This window comes from Ischnura elegans, chromosome 5 (genome assembly GCF_921293095.1).
Source record: "Ischnura elegans chromosome 5, ioIscEleg1.1, whole genome shotgun sequence".
NCBI classification, from domain to species: Eukaryota; Metazoa; Arthropoda; class Insecta; order Odonata; family Coenagrionidae; genus Ischnura; species Ischnura elegans.
The window spans coordinates 110,361,103-110,387,650 of NC_060250.1; the positions used below are offsets into that span (position 1 = coordinate 110,361,103).

Here is a 26,548-nt window from a genome sequence, read left to right on the forward strand (position 1 = left end):
GATTCAGTCGATTAACTTTGCACCTTTATTAAGTTCCGAGGTTTAATTTTTATGTTTCTCTCACCGGAGCACGCTAAAATTATTTCGAAAAGCTAGGTTGATGCCTCCGAGAAATATGTTTTTTTTCCTCTCCACGTTGTCATTTTTATTTAAATTTGTGTTCGATTCTTTGCTGTGGCCTCGTTCGCTTTGATATTTCTATCTTCCATTTGAGCCCATTGATTAAATTTGTTTTTTTAATGATAATGCCACTGATTACACAGGTCTGCGACATAAAAATTGTTTCAAATTTAATAAGTGATTTTTATAGTGTTTTCAACGCTGATATCGGGAAAAATAATGAAAAAGTTCCATCACGCACAGTTATTTCACAAATTGATGATCTAGTTTTAGCTTTTTTCGATATTTTTATGCATATATCAGCACTCCAGTGAGTTTGAATTTCTGTTTTTAGGATCTCCATAAACTGTTATTTGGCCGTTTTTATATAAGATGTACGTTAAACAAAGAGTAATTAGGAGAAACCAGCAGTATTTTCATGTCAGCATTTGTCCTTGCCCCCCTCCCCGTTCCGCATGCTGACTCACTGCGCCTCACACAATGGCTACCAGAGGATGTTTAAACTGGCCACACTTCTGCTACATTTATGGTAACTATACCGTTAAAATGCAGCCAAGAAATGTTTCCGATTTTGTTTAAAAATTATATTTCACCTACTTTCGTATGAAGTTAGGCGATCAGGATAAGCCTTGGGCCACTCACAAAGTTTGTTCAGTGTGTGTTGAAGAACTGAGGCAATAGTTTCAAGGTAAATGGCAGTCCTTACGTTTTGGAATACCAATAGTTTGGAGGGAGCCCATAAATCATAGTGAAGACTGCTGTTTTTGTTATTGCGACGTACGAGGTTTCAATTTGAGAAACAAAAAGTATATTTCTTACCCTAACATTCAATTAGCCATTCGCCCTGTTCCTCGTGGACCTGAAGTACCTACTTATACCCTCGCCTCCAGATTCTTTGGATGATATACATAATGATACTGAACGATTTAGTCGGAGACGTAGGCCTTTCTTAAGAGTCAGCGGATGTTTTAGGATCTAAATTGAAAGATAACCATATGTTGGCTCCGGGTACATCTTTTCCTTGGTATCGATTTAGGGAAAAAGAGTTTGTATCTTTCTTCTCTCAAGAAGATGACCTGGTGTTTTGCAGTGATGTTCCTGACACGTTTCAAAATAGAATATGCTCATGATGAGTAGATACTTTTTATTGATTCTTCAAAAAAAAGCCTTAAAGCAGTACTTCTACTCAATGGCAATAGGTATGCTTCTATACCAGTTGGACATTCGGTTCACTTAAAAGAATGTTACTAAACTTTGAAGCGGTTTTAAGCAAACTCTGCTATTCAGACCACAAATGGACACTGTGGTGATTTAAAAGTGATTTCAATGCTGCTTGGTCAACAAAGTGGCTATACAAAGCTCCCTTGCTTTCTCAGTGAATGGGAGACTTTCTCGATGAATGAAAGAAGAGACAGAAAGAAACAATGCATAAAAAAAGCTTGAACCTTGGAGAAAAAGGTAGGGGTTAAAAATGTTGAGAGGATTAAGTTAAATTAAGAATGTTGATGATCCCAAAAAGGTGTTACTTCCACCACTTCACATTATGTTGGGGCTGATGAAAAAATTTGTTAAGGCATTGCCAAAAGAAGGGAAGTGCTTCAGATATCTTTGTGGACAGTTTCTTGGTTTATCCGAGGTAAGGGTAAAGGAAAGCATCTTTGTCGGACCAGACATTAGAACACTAATGACAGATTCCAACTGTGTGGCCAAAATGGAAAGAAAAGGACAGGCAGCATCAAATATTTTAAATTAGTTGTTATTAGTTTCCTGGGAAACAAAAGAGATCCAAACTACAAGACAATCGTCGCAGACATGCTAGACAACTTTAAGAAGCTTGGCTGTAACATGAGCATCAAATTTCGTTTTCTCAACTCACATCTTGACTACTTCCCTGCAAACCTTGGTGATGTAAGTCAAGAGCAGGGCGAAAGATTTCACCAAGACATCAAAGGAATGGAAAGAATATATGAAGGAAGATGGAACGTCAACATGACAGCGAACTACTGCTGGATGATAAAAACAGATGATCCTCAACGAGTCCACAGCCGGACAAGCAGTAAGAGAAGCTTCGGCAGAATGCGAAAGCGTTATTATATGGACTTATGAGCTTTAAGAGAATTGGAAGTGTACTAGAAATGCAGTTTATAACATGATATATATGAATAAAATAAAATTTTATAACGTTGGAAAAAATGTGAAAAATTTCTTACAGTTTGTTACTATACGCAAACATACTCCGTACTTTGTGAGAAAACCTGACGTGATAGGGAAAAATGGATTGCATTTTTGAAATAAGCGCTGGAAAGTACATAAAAATCAGTTATCAAATTTCAAACAATTTTCAAAAAATATTTTTTTGCAGGCCTGTGTTATCGTTCCCTCATGAAATTCTATTTTCTGGAGAAAAGGTTGGAAAGAGTAAATGCGAAATTTGTTGAAAGAGTCACACCATAGTTTGCAAGTCTTCGTCTTCAAAGTATTATGTTCGTGCTAGCACTAGTTACCGATCTAGTTAAAAATGTACCCTCGTCAGTACTGCGTCATGTGAATGAAGAAAGATTTCAAAAGGAAATTCTAGCTGTCAGTTAGTATATCACTAATATTTTATTCTGGAGTCTTGGTCGAACACGGATAATTGCATGTATTTAATTCTTTACCAACGTTTCGATAAATTTACTGTCTTCTTCAGAGTTGAGAATCGTTTAAAAATGGATTATTTATCCGTTGAGTCTTTGATCATAAATTATAAAGAGTGTCAATCAGCCATGTATAATTAGGGATAATTCTCAAATTCTAAACGGTTGAGTTTTGAAAGTTTCTTAATTAAAGTTCTGAGTGCTGAATGAGATAAAAACATTACAGAAACGTCGGCTGAAAATTAAATATACGCGAAAATATTCAAAAAGCAATCAATAATAACAGAAAGATACATGTAATGCGAAATTATCCAAAGTAATATTAATTAAAGTAATGATCAAAGTCTATAGATAACTCGATAAGATAGTATCATCGAAGCTTTGAACCTCTCATATACTGTATAATATGTCTATTAAGATGTTTTTGTCCCTTTTTTTACAGATAAAAATCGTTTCTTAGTAGTGGTTTCCTGTCAAACACTCCTGTATTCGTTTGTACTGTATTTCAGGCCACTAACTTGTGTTTTTAAACTTTCCTTTTGGATTCGAAGGGAAACTCGCCATTTATATTCACAGGCATAGAAATTACGAAACATATTCAATCGATCGACTTCGTCAAGAGTGTCTGAAACTGGCAGTTATATTCCCAATGACCGTCCCTCGTTTTATGCTGAGTGGAAACTTAATAAGTGTCATCGGGACACTGGCGGCGGTGATGATGATGTATTCTCGCGGGGTATTTTTTCAGAAAGCGTTCCCGACTTTCATTGCTTGTATTTTAAAGCGATTTTTTTATTCCGATGGCAATTTACCCTTGCTAATGTAGCGTGGATCCGACGGCTGCATCACTTCTCTCTCTCAGTTCTCTCCGATTCGATTTCGATGCGTGCCCATTTGTTTTTTTTTCGCGCAATGATGCAGATCGATGCTTGCTCGCCGGAGTCTTCGCGTCGGTTTATTTTTTCCCTCCGTCTCTGATGACCCGTGAAGAGTCGGAGAGGGCACATAAGATTCTCCAGCAAGACTTTCCTCTCCTCGCGTCCGCTTGGGCTCTGTTCTGTAGAGGATGATTCGAGGAGCGAAGTATTACAGTGAAACATCTCGATTGCGAGCACTAAAAATCCTTGAAAATGTGTTCTTAAGTGAGCGGTGTCCTTACGTTGGAGGTTTCCAGCAGGGGACTTCAGTTTTGTTCAAATTGGATTTACCGCGCAAGTGCTTTTACTTCGGAATTAAAAGCTGCAGAAAGAAATAATTTCAGGAACGTTCAGGTTTTATGTAAGCGCAATGCAAGGGAAGGGTAGGTAATAAGATTGCTTATTTTTCGGACTTGGCAAATATATAATTATTTTTCCTTACGTTGTTTTTTTTAATTCCCATACCACAAATAATTGCACATAAAGACCATATTAATCGGAATTTATTTTGTAGTTCAACCATTACACATTCACGAACAACGATGCCCTGGATATGGGAAAATTATCCAAGCGGGACTCGAACCCCCAATATCTTGTTTGGCAGGCAAAAAGTTAGCTTAAATGTAATTAAGGTATCATACAAAAGTGGTGCAAAATAAATAATTTGAGGTCATTTTCATTTCTTAACGGGAGCGAGTTGACCCGTTTGAATTGAATGCTCGGGTAGTGACCAATGGGTTCCGGGTCGAACTCCCGGGTGCAGCCTCCGGATATCCCACTTATAAATCATAGATATACGACATAGTCCAGACACAGTCCAGATGACTTTCCCCCACCGTCATCAAGGTCGGCAACGGGTCGGAAACGGCCAAAAATTAGATCACGTGATACTTTAACGCTCCTTTTATGCGATCCATACAGTTGGATTGATGTATAAAATTTAAAAGTCAGAAGTGAAAAATCAGGGTCGTATTTCAAAAGGTTTATCTAACCTTGATCCTGACTCAAACGCGATTTGGTCGCCACATAGATATTACGAAACCTTACTCAAGTATCAACTGAAATTGAGTTCCAAGGTGTCCTCCGCCGCCATCGCCTTACGTTTTTGAACGAAATATCTCTCCTAAAAATACTCTATCGTCCGATTTTATACTCCAGTTTCATGATACATGCATTTATATGGAGTAATTCTCGAAAATTTTGCCGTAGTGTCACGAAGTTTCAATAAAATGACGATGATACAATCTTCCACTACCAAGGCTTGGGTTTGGATGTTTTACTTGCCATCCGCAAAATATCATTCTCACTTCTCGATAGGTAGTTTTCTAAGAGCGTAAGTGATGCTTAGATCGTCGAAAACCAGGTCATGGTGAAGTCTTTTTCAACGTCCTACGAACTTAAAGGGTGGAAAATCTCTCTCACTGATTTTTTCTTCACTGCGCAATATCCCTGAACTGAATGGGATACTAAGCTGACACAAACTGCCGTGTTTTTCATTCCCGCCTGACTCTCATTTCCTCCGCCACCCTCGTTGGCCACGCAGCAATTCACGAGAGATGCAGATAGAGGGAGTGAAAAGGAAAGGGAGCTTGATGCACGCGTGAGAAGTTGCAGGCCTTTCCTCACGCCTCTTCCCTTGCCCTTCTCCGAGCGGGGGGAAGAAGCAGCCATCATAGCGCGCTGCTAAATATACTGCCATTGCAGGGCGCGCGAATGGAATGATGCACGATGCGCGAGGTGCAAGGAAGAACTGGGAAGAGTGCAGTTAGTTTCGTTTCGGGAAGTTAAGAGCAGTGGTGCCATGGTGCCGGAACGTTCTGGATCGCCGTTCCGGCACTGATTAACAAAAGACACAATAGTGAAGTAACGCTTCTATAAATTTCGGCAGTGGCTTACCTATGGGGGGGATGAAGGGATATATCCCCCCAAAGCCTCAGAGAAATCACAAAAATATTTGAAAATCTTGTCTGAATTTGATATACAATAACTGCATCTGCTAAAAGTTAAATTTTAAGAGACAAAATGATGTAAAATGCATTTTCAGGCCTGTTATTTTTCAAAAATTTTCCTGAAATCCCCGTTTCCTGGGGGGTAGCCCCCACTAACCCTCTTCATCCCCCCCAAAGCTCCCTCATCCCCCCAAAGCATATTCGTAGTTACGCCACTGAATTTTGTTGCCTCAAAATTCCTAGTACGTACATTCGTACCCAAAAACAAAAATTTTTGTTATAAATGTCAACAAGAACTTGTAATTAAATGGAGTTATATATCACTTGTAAACTATAGTTAAGGAAAATGCGCTCCGGCACTACTTGATCAGCATTTTTCGGTATCTCAAATTTGAAAATAATACCTCAGTACATTCTAGCTGCATATTTTGTATGTGAGCGAGGGACAAATGTTTTGAAGGGTGTATTAGTATATAGTCTGAAAATTTCAAGATGATAACTTAATTACCGTGCTCAGCAGAGTGGGAGAAAAGAGAAGTCTTCTAAAAACCTTAAGGAAAAAGCGGAACAACTTCGTTGATCTCATTATGATGCATGATCACCTGATGTAAATAATCGTAGGAGCAAAGGTGGAAGGAAACAGGGGCAAAGAACGACCTCAAATGAGTTACATAGAGCAGATTATAGAGGATGTTAAATGGAAGAAATACGTGACTATGAAAAGGACAGCGGATGAATGGGTGGAATGTAGAGCTGCGTCAAATCAATCCTAGGAAATTTTGACTTATGATGATGATGATGAAAAAAATAAATAAAACTTTCGCGGTCCATATTCGTCAATACATATAGATTTCGAGGTGGCCCGTGTCAAGATTTTAATCTTGACGGGGGTTAGCCCAATAGCGATTAATGTTGGTAGCATTATTTTTTAATCGTCTTTTTTGTCACCAAAAATACCTGCCGAGGGCGAGGAATGAGTCCTCTAAAAGGCATCTAAGAGCGTAGGACTACGTAGAAACATTTCAGTTTCCCGTGACTTGGACTAGAAACAGGGTCCCCTGGAAATGTACGTAATTCTCTATGCAGTTCAGCTAGCGACGCATTTCTTCTCTGCAGCATGGTGGTAAGCTTTGCGCCAAATTCAAGGGGGTCTTGTTCAAATTTAGTCTCAAGACTGTTAAAGGAAATATGACTGTATGGGGGAAAGAGAATTCGGTAGGCTATTGTCAGATTTTAAAACTTTGGCGATATAACGTTGAAAGAAGTTCTTGAATTAATCTAAATAATTAATAATTGCTTTAAAAATAACTGCTCCAGTCAATCCTTGTAGTAATAAGTACACACTTTATCTCTAGAGAAGCAATAGCATTCTTATGCTTCTTTAGGGAATCCGAATTTTACTACGTATTCCGTAATATATATCTGATTTTTTGGTAGAGAACGGTTGTGGTTAACTGATCACTTGTATACCCTGCACATATATCGTCGTCAAAAATATCATTTTGGTCTATCTCAGGCACTTTGATGCTCTAATTTTTTTGTACTAATGAGGACCCTCTAGTTTAGACGGCTACCTCGATACATTTTGGGATTTTCTATGATTTTTAATGTGATATGCCGTCCCTTGCCAGATTAGAGGAAAGCCATGATTCGCCGCCGTCATGGCATGCATTGTTTCTTGCTAAGAAGCCAAGTGAACTGGCAAGGACGGTTGCCCCAGCCATTCCTTGCTGCCCACCTCTATGCAATCCCGTTTAACAAAGGGACGAGAGCTGACGTACTTCACCGGCTAGTCTTCTGGGTTTCCCCACCAGAGTGTGCCGTGGGTGAGGATGCTGCTGGGTCTTATTTGGCTGTCCGCTCCGTACTGTTTGTCTTGCCTCGTCACACACGTTGTTTGTGCATGTCAGTCTCCGTCCGGGCTGCGAGTCTCCACAACTTAGTGTACATAATTCCCTCCTATCTTTCCATGATTCCCTCCCCTTAGGATGTTAATAATATGAACACACCCCACGTATCTAATCTGGATAGACGACATCTATGAGCTTGGAGAGGTTTCAGATTATCATACTGCCTAGAAATATTCATAGATTCCATTTGAAACACTATACTGAGCATTAAACTGCTAAATGAGACTTAAAACCCATCATTGATTGCTGGAGAAGTAAAGAATACTATTAATTTAATATCTCACATATTTCTTGCTGAATTTTAGTATTTATTATTCATCTAAATATTAGTATTTTTACCTTAAAATACTTGAATACAAAGGTTAAATAGTTTTAGGCAATTTTAATTGCAGTCTGAACTCGGATAAAAGTGGATAGTTTTTATATACACACGTACTCTATGCTCGCTTGTGTCGAGTCAGTCTTGTACTTATGAAAACTTTGTTATCTTGTATGATTTATTTGCATTATCATTCTCGGATTCTCTTACCCATTTGCAGAGTTTATAATTTTTTTATCGAGTATACTTGTAAGCATAAAGTGCACGGCTAAGTATTTTTCCTTAGAGAAATAGTTGATTTTTAATATGGGAGAGAAAGTCGAAGAAAATATGAAGCGATTAGCTGCCAGAAGAATCAGTTTATAACTGCGTATAACGGATTTAAGGATTGTTGAAAATTGATGTTAATTTTCCTGTTTATTTTACATCTTGCCCTATTTAGAAACTGATGAATTGAAGACTTCTCATGAGAGGCAAAGGTAGTTAAATTCCTTTATTACTAAATTACTATGCTCACCGAGAACCTGGTGGGCTTATTTTATGACGAAAAAATGAAATGATATGTTGTTTGCTCTTCCGTGGTGTTGTTTATTCAAAAATTATTTTTGTGGTACCTTGGCATCCGTCGTCCTATTGTCTCGATGCGGTTCTATAGTAGGCGGTAAAATACGTGATTATATGCAGTAATCCAATGCACGATCTTGCATAAAGGGGTCAATTAAAACTAGAATAATGAATTATTCAAACCATTGTATTACCTCCGAGACAAATTGGCTCTACCTCATATCTATAATTACATTTTTATAAATTGTAGGCGTGAATAATGTAAGTAATAGGTTTTGGTTGCCAGTTGATATTTCCGCGCGATAGCGTCAATATTCAATCGCCCATAATTCTTAGCCCTGCTGCTTTCTTTACTCGATGTGCAGTAAATAATAAGCCTTTTTCTCTTCAATATGTATAAGTTAACTCTGGAATACACCGTACGTGTTGATAATAACATAGATATTCAACTCGCACTTACATGTCCGTTTGTCTGTTTCAGCGATGAAATCTTGTAGCAGATTTTTAACCAACTCCTCACTGTTGGATCAGCTTGAAATTTTTAATTCCGGTTAGAACTAGATGACAATGAATTTTTACACTATTCTTAGGTCTACAGAGGCAGTATGAGTCACCTTTTTTGAGTATTAACATTTGCATTAATCGCTCAGCTTCAGGGTAAATTTTAATCATTTCATTGTTAACAACAACAGCAGATGCCGCCTGGCGCAACGGTTGACGCTTCTTCCTTGGAACCAGAAGATTACTGATTCGTATCCTGGAAAAGTCGATCGTTTTCCTTGTATTTTTAAATTTTGTTTAGAAGGTGACTATACGCGCCTTACATGGTTTTACTATTTCGCACTTAGTGTAGCCTTAATGGCCTCACCTTCATAATGTAAAATTAGGAAAATAATATTAAAGTGATTAAAAAATTAATTTGAAACTCACAATGATATTCTAACGAAAAAGAAGAAAAGAAAAATAAATTTTTTTTAAAAGGTATGCTTTTAACCAAAAACAGCATAAAATCAATTAAACAGAAATAAGTAAGCTTTCTCATCATTCGGAGATATAGAGCGTGGCTGATGATTAGGTTTATGTATTAATGCTGATTGCAAATCGTTACCTAACAAGCTCTTCTACACTCGTTTCTAATGAACCGATTCAGCACCCACGCTTTCTTCTGTAAGTAATTATAAGCTTATTTTTTACTCTTTAGTCCATTTTATACTGTTTTTGGAAAAACGTGTTTTTGAGTATTTTTTAATTTTATGTAGAGATGATTTCAATGGGTTCGTCTTGAATACTTTAACTATCAGATATTAGCGCTAGTCAGGAAAAAGCCCTCTGCGGCATAGTCATTTTAATATCTAATGCATCGTTTCAATTGAATTTTTTTATCCTTACCTCAATTCTTCTTGGGATAGAGATGGATTGAATCTGTAATCTGTAAATTCGAAATGACTCGATTGAATTGCTGATATCTTCTACCATCTCCCTGAAAATGTTTTTATATTTTGGAGTAAGTAAAAAAACAACTTTGAGGGATGTAATTGGCATGATTTTAGGAATTTGTAATCATAGATCTGTTTTTCGATTCAAGTACAATTCTTACAGTTTTAGTTGTAAGTGAAACGTTTAGCCTGGGTGAGAATCCGTGGGAGGAAATATTATCGTCGGAGATCCTTGGAATAGAATTTGTTGATAGAATGAAAGGTACTGGGCCGTATTGCTAATTGAAGCTACAGAAGTCCATGAAGGGAGAGGAGACTGCCACACTACTTCGTTAATAATCTATGAAAATGTACCTTTATCGGAGAATAATTTAGTAATAATAATAATAAACCATCAAAAATAAATAATTCATCAAGGTCTTAAAACTATTGGATTGCCGGAAAACATGTCCATTACAAAACAAAAAGCAGCAATTTTAAATACCTGTCAGATTGTCAGAAAATTTTTCAACACAGAGTAAAAAGACGAGAGTGCATGGTAATACCCGTACCTCGCCTAAAACCAGCAAAAATGCTGTCAAAATATAATAAAAAAATAATGATAATAATAATAATTCTTTTTTGGTAATACTTCCCTAACCTTTTCCTCAGCGATTTCTTTTGAATCGCGTTGTTGCGGTGGATATGCCTTAAATGTTACTCCCGTTGGGCCAGTGTCTTCGGCGGCATCTTCTTCCCGCCCCGCTTTTCCCGGCATGCTCTGCGCTTTTCGCGCCCATTCTGACGCTCGCGCGCGCGCGCGGGAGGCCACACCGAAAAGTGTGCTCGCCGTTGGGAATCGCTGGCCTCGTGGCCGTTTTATTCCATTCCATTCCTCTCTCTCTCCGCCGCGAAGCAAAAGGGTTAGTAGAGTGGATGTGTGTGTGTTGGTCGTGAGGTTAGTGAAGGAGGGCCGCCCCACAAAACCCATACTAAAGCTCCAGCCGCCTACTCCGCCATCATCCTCCGCACTCGAGAATTTCTTCCACTGTTATTTCCTCTCCTTGCCTCCATTCCGAGCGGGAAAGACCCCTTGTTTGCCTCCCGGCCCCCGCACGTCGGTGTGGCCCGCCTCATCCCGAACTCCTTAACATCCCTCCCATTTCGCCGCTCCATCTTTCCACTCTATATATCCAACCCCACCTCGAGGTTTCCTCCCACCAGTCCTCTCCAAAAACTTCCCATCCCCTTAGCTCCTCATCTTCTTCTCCTTCGCTTCCTCCCCACAATGTCTCTCCTCTTTGTTTTCCTTTCCGCAAGTTCCTCTCCGTTGCCTCTTCTTCCCTTTCATCTTCTCCTTCTACCATCTTCCCTTCTCTATTTCCTCCCCTGCAGCAAGCAGGCTGGAGAGAGACAAGGGATAGAGAAAGATCCTCATCAATAAATCAATAGTGCATACATTATGCATAAAATACTTTCATTTCACACTCGCCCACCCTACTCGTCCCTTCTTTTCCACCCCTCCCCCCTTACCAAGTTTCCCCCCCGAAATACTCACCCCCTTCGCCCCTGCCTCTTACGCTGGACCCCCCACCGCACTCCTGGACCCTTTCCTCGTCTTCCCTTCCTCCTAACGTACCCCTCCTGCGCCACTACAACATCTCCTCTTTCTCTCTTTCAACTTCACTCCAAAACTACCACCCTCGCTCTCCCTTTATACTTTCCTACTGCCAGAGAAACTCCCCTCCCCCGGTCTACCCCAACCCCCATACCATTCTCCCTTCCCCTGTATTACATGTACATTTTATATAAATATATGATGGGGTCGGACGGGCGGCGTGAGAGAGAGAGAGGCGAAATCGACCATTTGGCCGCTTGCCTGCGTTTTAACCGGGGGTTGGTGCTTCAGTGTGTGTGTATATACTGTGTGGGGCAGGGGGGCGGGGAAGAGTGGGATGGTTTTTAGTAAGGGGAAAGGAGGAGAGGGTTTTGGTCGTGGAAAGGGTGAGAGTTGTTTAGAAAAATGTGTAGGGGAAGGTAGTGGAGGAAGGGATGGGAGTAGGGGAGGTGGGGAAGGCAAGGAAATAGCATTTGGTCGCTGCAGAGGGTGTGGAAGAGGGCGCAAGGATGAAGGGGGGGAGGGGTGGGAAGGAAGCTGGGAAGGGGATTTTTGAGGAAGTGTGGAAGACGGACAGGCGGACGACGGCTGATCTAACAGAGTCAGTCGAATGAGATTGAGATCATGTATGATATCTTCTATGCTCTTGCGAAGGGAGCGTGGTGCTTTTGTGGGTAAGGCACTGTGCTGCCGATTTAAGGAACTCAGCTGTAAAACCTTTGCAGTGGCGAATGGAAATCATACCTTCGGGAGGCAAGATCGATGGGAGGTTAAGTTAATTAGTTTCAAAGAAGGACACCCCGTTATGTTCTCTGTATAATTTAACCTTTAAGTAAAACAGGAAGCACGGTACTGCGTGAAACATACCATGAAACATCCCTTCCCATACTCATCCGGAAGTTCGCTCTGAGAAAGTGGCTTGGTGGTGTAACTGGCTAACATGCCTGACCAGTAACTGGGAGATCCGGGATCGAATCCCGGCTAAATCAAGTATATTTTCATGATGAACTTCATCATCAGTGTATATAAGGAAGCGCGGTATTTCTAGGGAATAAATAGGGTGTATTATAATATTACTAAGCAGCAGGCAATAGACAACTTTTTTAACGCCGCAACGTTTCTTAATGTCATCTTTATTTCTCTCATTTGTCAGTGGTGACGTCTGGGTTCCTCCTTATATTCGCCCCTGAGTTTTTGAATACTCTCAGAAGGGATAGGTGTGGTCCAGAGGTGGTCCTGAGGTGGTCCAGAGTGAACTGCATTATGGCCGAAATGTGTGAAATACGAACCCCTGTGAGTCGGGTGAACCCAAAATGCGCCCCTCTTTATAAAACTTGGGGTCGAATCACTAAATTATGTGTTGTCCGTAAGTATGATGCATTATTCAGCTCATTTCGATAGTATGCATGGATTAGAAGCATTTTTTTGAAACTATCTAGCCTAACCTACCTAAGTTAATTGTTGGGGGCATATACGCAATTAGGGTGTGCTGAAAAATAACTGACAACTATGCATGAAAACAGTCGTTTTTTAAGGCATCGTGTGCGGTAGACATGTCGGCATTTTTCATTACTTTTATCTGTAAGCGGTTTTTGATTAGTAGTCTCATTAAATACTTATGTTCCTAACTATATTTGTATATTGCGCCATGATGTATTGGCAACCTTGGCCTCCTTTGCGAGGAATAGGTTTTTGTATTTTACTAATACTTTAAAGCATAGCTTATTCTGCGTTTATATATGCTCACAGCCTTGGCCTCTTTCGCTTGGAATAGCCTATAAAGAAATCTTCCTGTGAAAAAAATATGAAATTCTTATCTGTGCTCCAGCGACATTATCTATTCCTCATTATTTTTTGGCGTTAGGCATTAATTCGCTTTCCGCCGAAAATAATGTTATCACCCCATTATCCGCCCTAGTGTACTTTTTCCATAAATTCTTGTGAACATTATCAAATTTACAGCGCCACATAGTGAAAAAAATAATAATGTCTATCTTATTTTCATGTATACATGAGACTGTTGATTACGTAATATTCGATTTAGATGCATTGTGAAAGCCTGCTGAGGAGACTTAAGCGTTCTGTGGCAAATATGATGTGCTGATCCATTTTCAAATTAGCTAAACGTTAAAAAAGAGAAACTTCTTGAACACTTTACCGGCCGAAGTAAATGCGTATATATTAAAATTTTGCCGGTTCTTAATTAATTACAAATTATTTAAATGTAAATTCCCTATGCATTTAGTAGTAAAACGGCTTAAACGGTTAACATATTTGATGTCGTGTAACACTGAACGTATCGTGAATTGCCTAATTTGATGAGCAATTTTCTCCCCGGAATCAAAGTTCCTGAACTCTCTTCATTGTTTAATCTCTAATAAAGCTAAGTATTTATGTTGGCGGATTTTAATTTTTCCTGGGAAATTTTCCCTTCCAATGTCGAAAACTTGATCTGTGCCCGGATAAAGCGTTTAATTTTGTGTTAAAAATTCAGGAATCTATTTACCTCTTATTACATTCTACGATATAAATTGATAACTTTTAAACGAATCTGAGAATAATGGCAATGCAAAAGAATCTATGATTACAAGATATGTATGAAGCACGAAACTGGCTCCATATACGAGACCATTACAAAATACCAGTGGTCTCTGATTAGAGTTTAAACTACGACTCGTGTTTTCTTAGGAAGCTTGGATTTTTGTCAACGAATGTTAATTTTTTAGATGACATTATCCCCTTTTTGTCGAAACATGTTTCCATGTTCATGTCTTTTAAATAAAGAATTAGTGTCCTTTGTATAATAAATACCAAAATTGTGAAAAATATGTGAGACTGTCATTCGAAATTTTTATTATTAGCGTGGATTTTACGCTGCGTTGCCTCCGCCTTGCGTCTTATCTGATGCTAGGAGGAATAGGACTGAATGACGTGGCAGATGGGAAACATCACGCGTGGACCTCATCAGTCTTCGGCACCGTTGATGCGCGTTCCGTGGGTCGCGGGGAAGCCGGCCGGTCTTGCAGGAGAAGGCGATGCGATGGTAGCGTACGAGAAACGGGAAGAATGGGAAGAAGACTTGCGGAGTCTGATGGGGGAAGGAGGCGGTGGGTGGGTGGGTGGGGCGGTGGGGAAGGTCGCTAGGGGGTGGAGTTGCATAGTGGCCGGCTGCGCGCCGTGGGGAGGTGGATTGGGAAGAGGGGGTGGAGGCCTCCGGAGGAGGAGGAGTTGGAGGTGGTGGCGGCTTTCACTATATAGAGGAGGGAAGGCGCTGGTATGAGGAATGGTGTGTTGGCTGAGCGGGCCAGTGGTGTGGGTGACGAGAGAGGCGCGGTGTGGGGGTTGCACAGGGTGTGGTGTTAGCGGCGTCGTGAGGAGGGAGGAGGGGGGGGGTGCGGCGTCGGCTTGTTAGTCGAGTAGGAGGAGGCCTCAAGTGTAGAGGCGCCGTGGAGAAGCGGCGCGGAGGAGAAGGAACGGGAAGAAGGGGCGAGGAAGAGGGAGTCGGGCGAGTAGTGTGAGGTCCGCCGGCGGGGGAACCCGCGGAGGGAGGGGAGGTGACGCGCCGGAGGAGGGGAGGGCGAGAAATTGAGGGGAGAGGAATAAGGGGGCGGGGCGCGCGGGGGATAGTAGGGGAAGGAGGGGAAGGGAGGGGAGGGGCGAGGTGGAACACGCTCGCCCGCTCGGGCCTTTAGTCTCTTCTGGTCGCCTCTCGTGGTCGCATCGTGTTGTTACAAGTACCGCGACCCGGCGCGCGAGAAATAAGGGAGACGTGTGCCGCACTTCCCTTTTGACGACGCACTCTCGCGGGGGTGCTGGGTGCCTTTAGACACGGTAGAGCACCCGCGAAGAGGCGCCCCCCCAACGTGGACGACGCCCACCCAACCGCAACGTCGGGATAGATATTGAATCGACTGGACAACGCCGACTTTGCCAGACCGCATCGCGGGTGGTCCTCGTCAGCGCACGACAGCCCTTGTCGCGTCGACTAGTCCACGGACTCTGTCTGCTCGGGAAGTGTTGTCATCTGTTTTCCATCGAAGAACATTGTTGTCCGCGTCTTCCTCACGTCCGGGGATATAAAGCGGCGACCGAAGGTACAGGAGCGGGAATCGAGAGAGAAAATCCTCTTCCCGTCCTCGAATCACATCGTCCTGCTTTTCGGAAGGATAGCGGTCAAGTCTTTTGATATTCCACGAACTGGAAGAGTTGACATCCTTCCGACACGTCGTGTTTTTCTCGCCCGCGAGGATTTCTTTCGTCGGGAACGCGTGTCTGGGGAGTGCGAATAGTATACAGTGTGTGAGCTCCGTTCTGTGTTTTCGTCTTTTCGGAGCATAGTGTTCGGATCGTCTTCAGAAAAAAAAGTTCCGTCGTCGTACGTTCGCCCCCGAAATAAAAACAAGTGAGGGTCGGAATCGGTGTTGTTTTTTTTGCCCGGTTTGTTTTTTCTCCTCTCTTCCTTCGCCCCCCCTTAGACCCCGGACCTTTCTTCCTCCCCCCACCCTTTTTGGAGGGAGGTGGCGCGCCGCCGCCGACTGTGCGCCAGTACCCATTCATTTTTTTCCGACCCGCGTGCTCGCGCGTCCCCTCGCACAGACCGCGTGGACCTAGTGACTGTGAGACTCGCTGCTTCCTCGCGTCCGCGACTACGTAGCAACAAGCCTCCTCCCACTCACCACGGCAACATTTGAGCCCTGAGAAACATTGACGATTGTGTTGTGACCCATCCGAAAACTCATCCGAGTGACCAAACAGTTTCGTGAGACTTAGATTGATTTTTTTGGTGTGGCCCAACGGACTCGTGTGCCCGGACTCGGACAGTGTCATCGGACTCGAGACGGTTCATAGTTTCAAAAGACTCCCCCTCTCCTCTCAAGATCTCGGATGAGTCATGATCGTATCTTAATTATATAGACTACGCATTGATTTTAGTGTCTGTGGTGCATACTTTGCGTCTATCAACCTGGAAAACCTCCTCGTTAGGTATCTTAGCGCTCGGGACCCGAGCGAACAGCTCGGGGATAACGCAAAAATGTGCTCATGTTTTCGTGTACCAGCCGTGCTTATGACAGTTGCTATTGGTGAAGAACTTGTTCTTTACTGAATATCTTCTCCCCTGTGTGTCTCTTCCCGCCCCCCCAACGTTCGTAATTTGTCTGCCGTACCCCCCCTAGTATCGGACCGGTGAAGTCCCTTGCGGATCTTTGGAAGATCCCACGAATCTCATATTTTTCTTTGTGGCCTGCTGATTTTTGCAGATGATTTCGACGTCATCGGAGACTTAAGGAGACTCCCTTGTGCTGTCAAGAAAAATTTGCCGGCTCCCGGAGTCCCAGTTCACCCGGCAGCGGCGCCCGCAATCGCGGGGGTAGCGATCCCGTGAAACTTCGGACTTTTTCTCGGAACTCGAGTTGAACTGACTTCGCTCTCGTGTTGGACCGCCTGAAAAGTAGACGCTATCTGACGTCGGAGGCTTTTCGAAGCCCTTCGAGTTTTGGTTGCTCTCACTGTCAGGAGATTTAATTCACCAGCGAGGACCCTCGACAACCCTTACCCCTGGCCCATTTAATGGGCAAAGCCCTCTCCCGAAAAGCGTCGGAGTAAGTTTTTCTTCCCTAAAGTTCCCAATAAAGACAAGAAACTGTCTTCCTCAACCCCCCTCTCGCGTTACCCCACCCCCTTCCTCTCCCCCAACCCCCCACACACCCCAAAAACCATCAACTCCCCGTCCAGATCCCCATCACCCGCCATCATGCAGCATCCCATCGGGTCCCCGCAGCAATTCTGCTTGCGGTGGAATAATTACCAAAGCAACCTCACCAGCGTCTTTGACCAGCTGCTGCAAAGTGAGGCCTTCGTGGACGTCACCCTGGCCTGCGACGGGCACTCCGTCAAGGCGCACAAGATGGTCCTGTCGGCCTGCAGCCCTTACTTCCAGTCACTCTTCTTCGACAATCCTTGCCGCCACCCGATCGTCATCCTGAAAGACATCAAGTGGCCGGAGCTGAAGGCGGTCGTTGAGTTCATGTACCGCGGAGAGATCAACGTCTCCCAGGAACAGATAGGACCGCTGCTGAAGGTGGCCGAGGCCCTCAAGATCCGCGGGCTCGCGGACGTCAACGGAGACTCCGACTCTCCGCCGGCGGCCGCGGCCTCTGCTTCAGGCGGGGCCTCCGCGCCATCTTCCAACGCATCTTCATCTTCCTCGGAGGCCGGTCCCTCAGGGGGGAAGAAGAGCGGGGGCGGGATGGGCGGCGACTCCGGGGGCGGCGGCGGGCGCTCTGCCCCACCGTTCCCCTGGGGCCTGCCCCCACACTTCGGAGACCTCGACTGCGGCATGGGATACGGCGGGGACCCTCTGTCCCCAGGAGCACTGCCACCACCACTGCACCCGCTGCTGATGCACCCTGCCGCGGCAGCGGCGGCCGCAGCCCAGGGCGTGAACGCGCGCAAGAGGAGGCGCCGGGTTTCCGGCGGCGAGCGCGGAGGGATGGGTTCCGGCGGCGCCGGTAGCCCGGAGGAGGTTGTAGCGGCACAGCAAGCGGCGGCGGCCGCGGCGGCAGCTTCTATAGGTAACGGTGGTGCAGGTATGGGAGGAGGCGGTAGCGGAGGAGCAGGGGGAGCAGGAGGATCTGGAAGCGACGTGGGGTCGGCGGAGGCCTTGGTGGAGGCGGCGGTCGAGATGGTCGGGGGCAACGGCCCCGGGGGCATGTCGCCCCCGCAGCCGCCCCCATCGACCCCGGAGCAGCAGATGACCCCGCACGGGCACGGCACGCCGTCGCTGCCCCCGCCGCCACCGCCCCCGCCGCCCCCGCCGGCGCTTTCGGCGCTGTCAGCCCTGGGGCCGCAGCCGGAGGAGATGGAGATCAAGCCGGGCATCGCCGAGATGATCCGCGAGGAGGAAAGGGTGAGTTGCATTGTGCCCTTTTTTATCCCCACCACATCACACTGAAAACACTCAGAACATGACCTCTTCTCCGTGAGTTATGCTATTTGTGACCATGCCGATGACCAATTGGTTTGTCAACCACCCATCTCATAGATATTCGATGAAATGTCGTGGCAGAATTTTGTAACAACCGAACTCACATGGTTAGAGCCAGTTTACGCTTACCATCAGATGATATGGCCGTATGTTATAGGCAATGACGGCTTAGAAAAACAAGTCCGAACTTGAGTGGTTGCCAAAAACTCGAAGTGATTGAATATATGTAAGGGACAACAAGTTTTAAATCGTCGGACGCATTAAGCATACCTGTACAATTCTGTTTGATATCTAAGTCAAGATGATTAAGAGTTATATTTTCTCATAAAAATGTCGGAGAATTCTATTCCTAGCAATGAAAATTTTCTCCATTATTAGCTGAAAAAGTTGTTGGAAAGTATTCGTAACTATGTACTCAGTTGATGAAGAAGAAATTCTGCAGTGTAGTAATTTAGTTGCAACTTCGTCATCACCTTCCTTGATCATATTGTACAGTCCGAGAACTTCGGCCTCTCTCGCGCATGGAGTGCGGGAAAGTAGCGTTACTTTTGTGAGAAATCCTCTCAGATGGCTAATTCTAAGTGATAGTGGTTTTAAAAAGTTACTTGTGATCCTCACACAATTTCTTTGCTATAAAATGCCTCAAATTTTATTTTGGACGTCTTTCACGCAGAGTACCAAGTCTCTTCTGCTGAATGGAGGAGTACCATGTGTCAAGCTACCAGTTATTCACAGGTCGCTATACGTTTCTCTTAAAAAGTATTACAAGTGTGCTCTTAGTTTTATAAATTTGATATGGGACAGTATATACTGCCATTCGATATTGGTTCGGTGGCAGATTATTACAGAAATGTGTTCTTTGGCTTTCGTGGATTGTAGTGACCGCTTAGCAAGTTGAAGTCTGCTGTTTTGAGTAAGTGCTAAGAAATGAAAATTTATCATGCACACAACTCCGTACTTCCATGGCGCTGTTGATTAAATCCCATTAAAAGTTCATCACTTATGTGATTTCATAGAATTTTGCGGTGTTCGTATACATCCGCCGAAACGTTAGCTTCATAAGAATGTATTTTTTGCCCGTCAATTTTTCGTGTTAGTTCAATATGTTTCCTTCGCACTAATTTCTTTCCATAGCGATTAAAATGTGAAACTTTTCTTTCCATATTGCTAACCTCGTTGATTGTCTAGACATAGGTTTCTATTTGAGTTGCGCTCTATTTAATTAATTTCCTTATGTTTTTACTTCTAAAAAATAATGCGCCAATTTCGTGCTCATTACTAGGATTTGAGATGTTTTCTACCGTTAATTATGATTCCGCTCCTTGTTGCGCCTTTTTCCTAATTAGAGCGAATGATGCTGCAGAATATCTCTTTCATTCCGTTGTCACGGGAAACTTCGCAAGGAAATAATCTCTCAGTAACTTAAGATTTATTTTATGCGATTTTATATTGATGCGTGAGAAGTAAACTGCAATAGTTAGGGAAAATGATATAACAAACACACTTATATAGAGTTAGTCTGATAGGAAACATACCTACCTCTTCGGAATATTCTTTTTTATGGTGAAGTTTTTCTTCCACCTTTTCGAATTTTGTCTGTAACTGCTTTAGTTTCGTTTCCAATCGGTATCTTTGGTAGGAAGGAACTTCACTCGGGGAGGCAAAAATTACCTGAAATATATTAATTCAGGAATGATAAAATATTTTAACCGCCATTATCATTAGTAACTCTCTTTGTACTTCATTAAATTACGGTTCTATCTGCGTCAATATTCTTATTAAATTACAAATTCGGTAATAAATTACCAAAACTTTATTTTTCCCTGTGCATATTTTTAATATTAATTCAGGAATGATAAAATATTTTAACCGCCATTATCATTAGTAACTCTCTTTGTACTTCATTAAATTACGGTTCTATCTGCGTCAATATTCTTATTAAATTACAAATTCGGTAATAAATTGCCAAAACTTTATTTTTCCCTGTGCATATTTTTATGAACTATGCCTTATGATCGGAATAATGGTTTAGCGCGCATTTTTCTTTTCTCCTAAGGATTATTTTTATTATTGCGTTAGAGAATAGATTTAGGTAAGGTAGTGGTTACCGCTAGGACTCGCTAGGACTTTATTCTATTTTAACAGACATTTTTACGCGCTTAAATACGTATTAATATGCGTGTCTATAGTTTATAGTAGAGAATAGATTTAGGTAAGGTAGTGGTTACCGCTTGTACTCGCTTTATTCTATTTTAACGGACATTTTTACGCGCTTAACTGCGTATTAATACGCGTGTCCATAGTTTCTTGGCTGGAAAGCCAAATGAAAATCGATGAGCGATTTGTTCTTCCGCATCAACTGCGTTGAAAGTAGTTAAATGCCTGTTTATAGTGCTCACATTTAGAAATGGCGCCTCGCTGCTTGTTCTTTGGCGGTGCTGAGTTGCACTGACGCGGTCAAAATGTAACCCTTCGCTCACGGATCGTCCGTATATCACCCGGACTACGCTTATAGAATCGAACTGAAGCCGCCTCCCGAGCGAGCTGGTCGGAATATTTCTGAGTCAACCCTCCAAAAATAGTTGTGCCTTATTTTTGGATAGGTTTAAAATGCATTTTGCTTGCATTGCCCCCGGTAGCTGCAGGAAATGATGGTGGAAGATAAGACGGTATGAGTTTAGCTCCTTTCTGCGTTTCCGTTACGGCGTGGATTCAGCTGTGTGCTCGCCGGCGCCTCCGGCTCTTGACATCAAATACTGAAATCCAGTGCCTTCAGTGTTTGGGCCCAATATTTTCCCTTCTTTTCCATGTGAAATGATTTTCTATTTGAAAGAGATCCGAGCCTTCGTCAGCGGTTACAAACATACCATTGTCATCGCAGGACGTTCAATCCCGTGAATAATCCCAATCGGGTCTTATTATACTGCATTTGATTGAATTCGATGTGTAAACGTATGATTGTGTGCTATTTTTCTAGAATTTTGCGTCGATTACCTTCCATGATTTCCTCTTGCGATCAATTTCCAGGCAACGAAATCATTCAAAATGATCCAGTTCCAATCCATGCTATTAGTGTTGAACGTCATTACATCCGAGGAATATTTTCATTCTCTGCTTTAAGGTTTCCTTAGATTATACTCATTTAATCGCAGCTTGCGGAACTGTTACTGCGTGATTATCACGGCAAATAGTTAAGCATGTGATTTCTGTACCCGTTTCTTTCAAGGCTACTTAATTTACCGAACCTCTATCGTTTATAAAGTATGCGAAAGCGACATAAGAAACGGGAATTCATTGGGATTGAAATAAAAATAAGCTTATTATAAGCTTACAGCTGAAATGTTGCGAAAAGCGTAGCGATTTCTTATGCGTTAACCTGGGCTTTATTGCCGAGACGAATATCCACTTCCCGCTTGAGATGTGCAAGTTGAAAGCCGGGTCTGTAATAAAATCCAGTCCCGAGTGTAAGAAGTTGTCTTTTTTTTTCGTCTTCATCTTCCAAAAGTTACGCGCCATAATCCCAAGTTCGGTAATATGAGATGTCACCATAGGGATCGTTTTATAGGAATTTCTTATGAAAGTTGCATAAAAATATATTATTTTGACGCTATCCCATTGGGGACTATGACTTTCCTTCTTTTCATTTATATGTAGTAGTAATTTTTGTCAGTGAATGATACTCGTCGAAATCTGACGTTGTTAGACTTTCTTGTCGGCTGTCACATTCTTCCAAATATGAAACCTCTTTCGAAAATTTACGATCTTTAGGTACCTTGCTGGAGTTATATTTTATATACATTTCGACCTTCTGGACTCGACATCATTGGACCCAAATTTTCGTTATATTGTGGCGTTTTCAAGAAAACTTTATTGGGCGTAAATTTTATTTTTAAAACCTTTGGATCGGGTAGATACAAGATGCAGGATAGTTTTTATTATTATATTTGCTGATTAACACCAAATAGTTTGTAGCAGTTATTCAATTTATTTGCGACTTTGAGTAGAGGATAGAATTCAAATTGTCAAGTATCTATCCGTGAGATTTGTTTTTTTAGGAGTGTATATCACCTAAGTCCTCCCTTAGTTAGAAAAATTGTTGTACTGATTAGTTTTCATTTCGTTTGCTGAAAAATATAATTTATCGAACTTCAGTTGTCAACGCGGCGTCCTCTGTCCCTCTTGTTTCCGACTTTGGTAAGAATTAAAAGACATTTTTCACTCGAGAGTAGCACTAATGTTCTTTAAAACTTAATGAATAACCAAAGATTAATGTAGTTGATATTATGTCGCTTGAAATTTTACAAACAGAGTGTTTTATGTTCACAAGGTGTCTGCTAGGAGATTTCCAAAATACTTCATGGTAATCTCATCGGTGAATTCTAATCAAATGTCTGACTTCAGCGAATCTTTACTCATTTTATGCCGACATCTTCTCTCCTGAAGTATCAAGATATTGCCTCTAGTGGAAATTTACGTCGATTTATTTTCGAAATAATGCATGAGGAGATCATATTAACATTTATTTAGAATCATCATAGATGTACCTTCAGGTATAAGATATATTTTTGGAATTTATAGATGTGAATTGCTGTAACATAACCATTTTATCTTTCCTCTGTGAAAAATTGTCCAGACGTAGTCGAATTGTCTGTTGGTGTTATATTGACGGTGGCCTCTGGAAAATTCCATCCTTAATTTCCATGGAAGTCTTGCGTCAAATGCCATCCCGAATCTTTGGTTTGGTCTTGCGTTTCATTTTCCACAACTTCTTCACATCTTTGGAAACATTTTGATGTGGATCTAATATTGCTCATACTGCTCATAAATTTTGTTGGTTTTCGTTCTGCGGCGAGCGTTTGAAGAAAAGGTGTTGGCTTATAGAATCACTAACTTCATTCTCATTTTATTATTTCCTTATCACGAAGTGGAGGCAGTTTCTCCTATTAAAATGGCGTGAGAAGAATCCCATTTTTTCTTGTTACTTAATGCATTCTGAGAGTGGAACTCTTTGGAGGCTATCCTAGACATGAGGATGAAGAATGAAACCATTTTCTTATTGTTTTTACTCCGGAAATTAAAATGGCAATGCATAAGGGGTCAGGTAGACTTAAATAGAGTTACACATCTAGGAATAAGGGAATAGCTATGAATTGCTTGTGGGTTCAGGATATTTGCGGAGCTATTGCTGTGGGTGTCGAATAAATTTTCACGTATTTATGTTGCATATTATGGGCTTCATCTTTTTGGTTCCTAACGAATCTCACTGCTCTGATATGTGTGTGGCCATAAAGGCGCGAGTGCCGGAAAATGTCTTTTTTTACGGGTGAAATCAATTTCTTCTAATATATTTATATGAATTCAGTTTAGGGTGTTATTAATGTTCCTTTCAACCGATTTAGGCGGAATATAAGTAGTGGAAGTTCGTCGTATTAAAATAAAATATTCCTTTCTCATTTTCCCAGTACATATTTTCTACCCAATTCGATTTTTCTTACCTACATGGCGTACTTTGTAGAATTGAACTGTATAAAATTTTCATAATCAGGCCTCACGTATTAGAAGCCAAGTTATGTATAGAATAGTTTATGATATCGTTCATGACGACGTCTTTCGTGATATATACGGTTACCCGTAGTTTTTCTGGATAGACATGGCAAAACGGATGTGCGAAAAAGATGCTACATAGATCAAGTGCTAATATGTTTTCGATTTGTCAGGATTTATTTGGTATTTCGGCGAATTTGCGCAATTTCCTGTATCCTTAAGTTTGAAAATTTGAAACCCTTGAAACGTTCTTACTCTATGGTGAAAATGTAACGCTGCAAAGGGCCCGAGGAAGGACTCTGCGGTGCATTATAAAATATTTCTGCGTACGTCATCATTCCGAGTGTTTCTTTTGAAGACTTTCAAGTAACGTTTCGCTAGCGATCATATTGGTTTTTCAAAGGTAGACCGCATAAAATCGGAGAAACCATTGCAGGCGAAATATTTTCATGGGAAATTATACGACAAAATAATGATTAACGTAGAAAACCAATTTTATTACATTTACTCGTACGTTATTGATTACTCGCATTATCTTTAGATTATAGTGTAAATATTTACATTAGTATTAAAATTCCCTTAATATATACTTCTACCTTTCGAGAGCGATATGCTAGTTTTGGAATAATTTCAGCTCGTCTTAACTTGGCGTAAATTGACTCATTATGAAGTAAACCAATTAATTACATATTCTTTTACAAATTGCGCATCAATCCAGAAATATGACAAACTTTTTTTCCGGGTGAAGCCACGTTTCCCCGTGCAAATAGCGCATCTATCTGTAAATCGACTCAAAAGTATTATGGTCGTTTTAATGAGACTCGAACAAAGCTGTCCTCATCGTTATCGTTCGTTCATATCGTTTTAGATTTTCTCAATTAATTTATTTCCTAAGTCGAGTTTCGCCATTTTTAAGATGTTGTGGCCAGCAGGCACTCGTTTTGAGTTTTCAACTCCATAGTTACGTCGATTTAAGTCGCGATCAGTTGTTATGCCGAAGGCTTTTATACCGCGTGGGTCGGCGTCGGCTTGCGGCGCTGCCGGGCCCCGATTCAGCGGCGGCGTTGGCGGCTGCAGGCGGGCGTTGCGAAATCCAAAATGGCGTCCCTCCGCTCTCGTGAGTTTCCTTTGGTGCACGTTTTGCGCCGTTTCGCGCACTATTTTCCGGAAGTTTCCATCGCTGAATTTCCACGCGACACCACTCGCGGTGTGGTGGAGGGAGGGAGGAAGAAGGGACTTGGAAGTTGGTCTGATGTGCGGGTTGTTTGGGATGAGGAGGAAGAGGAGGTTGCCCTGTGACTCCACGAGATTGTGTGTAAGGGAATAAGGAAAGAATAAAGAGAAAATAAGGTTTTTGCTGCACGATGGAATGAAATATTAATTTTTGCGACTTAGGTTATATACTTGATATTGTGTCAATCAGGAAATCGTGTTAATTTCTATGAATAATTCCGTATTATATATCACATCTACAATCTGACCAATGAGACACGATTTTCAATCATAATAATTAAGCTTTACAGTGTATCATGTATCAAATTACTTCCTTCTTATTTCCTACTTCGTAGAAGAGAAGACGTAAGTTCGAGGATAAGAAATTTTTGAATTAGATTAGGAAGTATTATAAGATTAATTCGTCTTAATCAGAAAATCGTGTTGGCTACTATAATTTTCCGTAACAATAATTACATCTACAATCTGACCAATGAGAAACAATATTCAATGATAATAATTAAGCTTTGCAGTGTATCATGTATCAAATAACTTCCTTCTTATTTCCAAATTCGTAGAAGATGAGACGTAACTTGTCATTGTATGTGACAGAATAACTTATTGAAGCTTTGAGGACAACGAAATTACGATATTGAAAAATAGACGGTGATAAGTAAGTATTGGATATGGGTGGAAAATAATGAGAGTTGGTACAGAAGGTTTTGCCATTAGGTGAGGAGAGAATAACGCGCCGAAGTAATATGGCAGGGGATGTACATATGTATAATCTTCCCACTTGGTTTTACGGATTGGGTCCCCTCTTCTTCCTCTTCGTATCTGGTTTTCTCTTAACCTTTCCGTCCTTGGGAAGGAAGGAAAAAGCGGTGGTTATTTTGTTCTTTGTATTTTTTTTCAATTCCTCTTTCCCTTTTCGTTTCAAATACGCCCCACAGGCTTCGCTTACTTCCCTGTCTTTGCCTTTCCCATAGCCGCAAAGGGAATGAAAGGAGTTGGTTGCCTTTCTTTTAGTTTCGTCCAAGTTTCAGTTTCTTTCTCTTCTGGTCTCCCTTGGTGTTCTACCTATTCTTCTACGTCATATTTAGAAATTGTTTTATGAAAATTACTTCTAGGGGCTAATTGTGACCATAAAATATGCTTTCTATAGCCATTACCAGCATGGTTAGCGTTGCAGATCCTTCTTCTCAAGGTGTTTGTGGTTCCAAAAGTACTTCAAAAGGCGAAGTAAACTTTGTGTGATTCGGCTACGGCAATAAATCATTTAGTTACTTAAAAAAAGTAACTGCTGACTATTCGGCCAAGTACTTTGATATGGTCACTCATCAGTGCACATTATGTGCG

General features: G+C 41.8%; 1 protein-coding gene across 1 annotated transcript in view; it reads left to right on the forward strand.

The window, feature by feature from the left end:
* The window catches only part of LOC124159763 (protein bric-a-brac 2-like), a 779,585-nt gene extending 761,185 nt beyond the window's left edge, over window positions 1-18,400 (forward strand). Inside the window, exon 14 of the mRNA XM_046535677.1 lies at window positions 16,707-18,400. Within this exon, the coding sequence (XP_046391633.1) occupies window positions 17,201-18,400 (1,200 nt within the window). The 5' untranslated portion in view covers window positions 16,707-17,200. The remainder of the gene's footprint in view (window positions 1-16,706) is intronic.
* The last annotated feature ends 8,148 nt before the right edge of the window (window positions 18,401-26,548 follow it).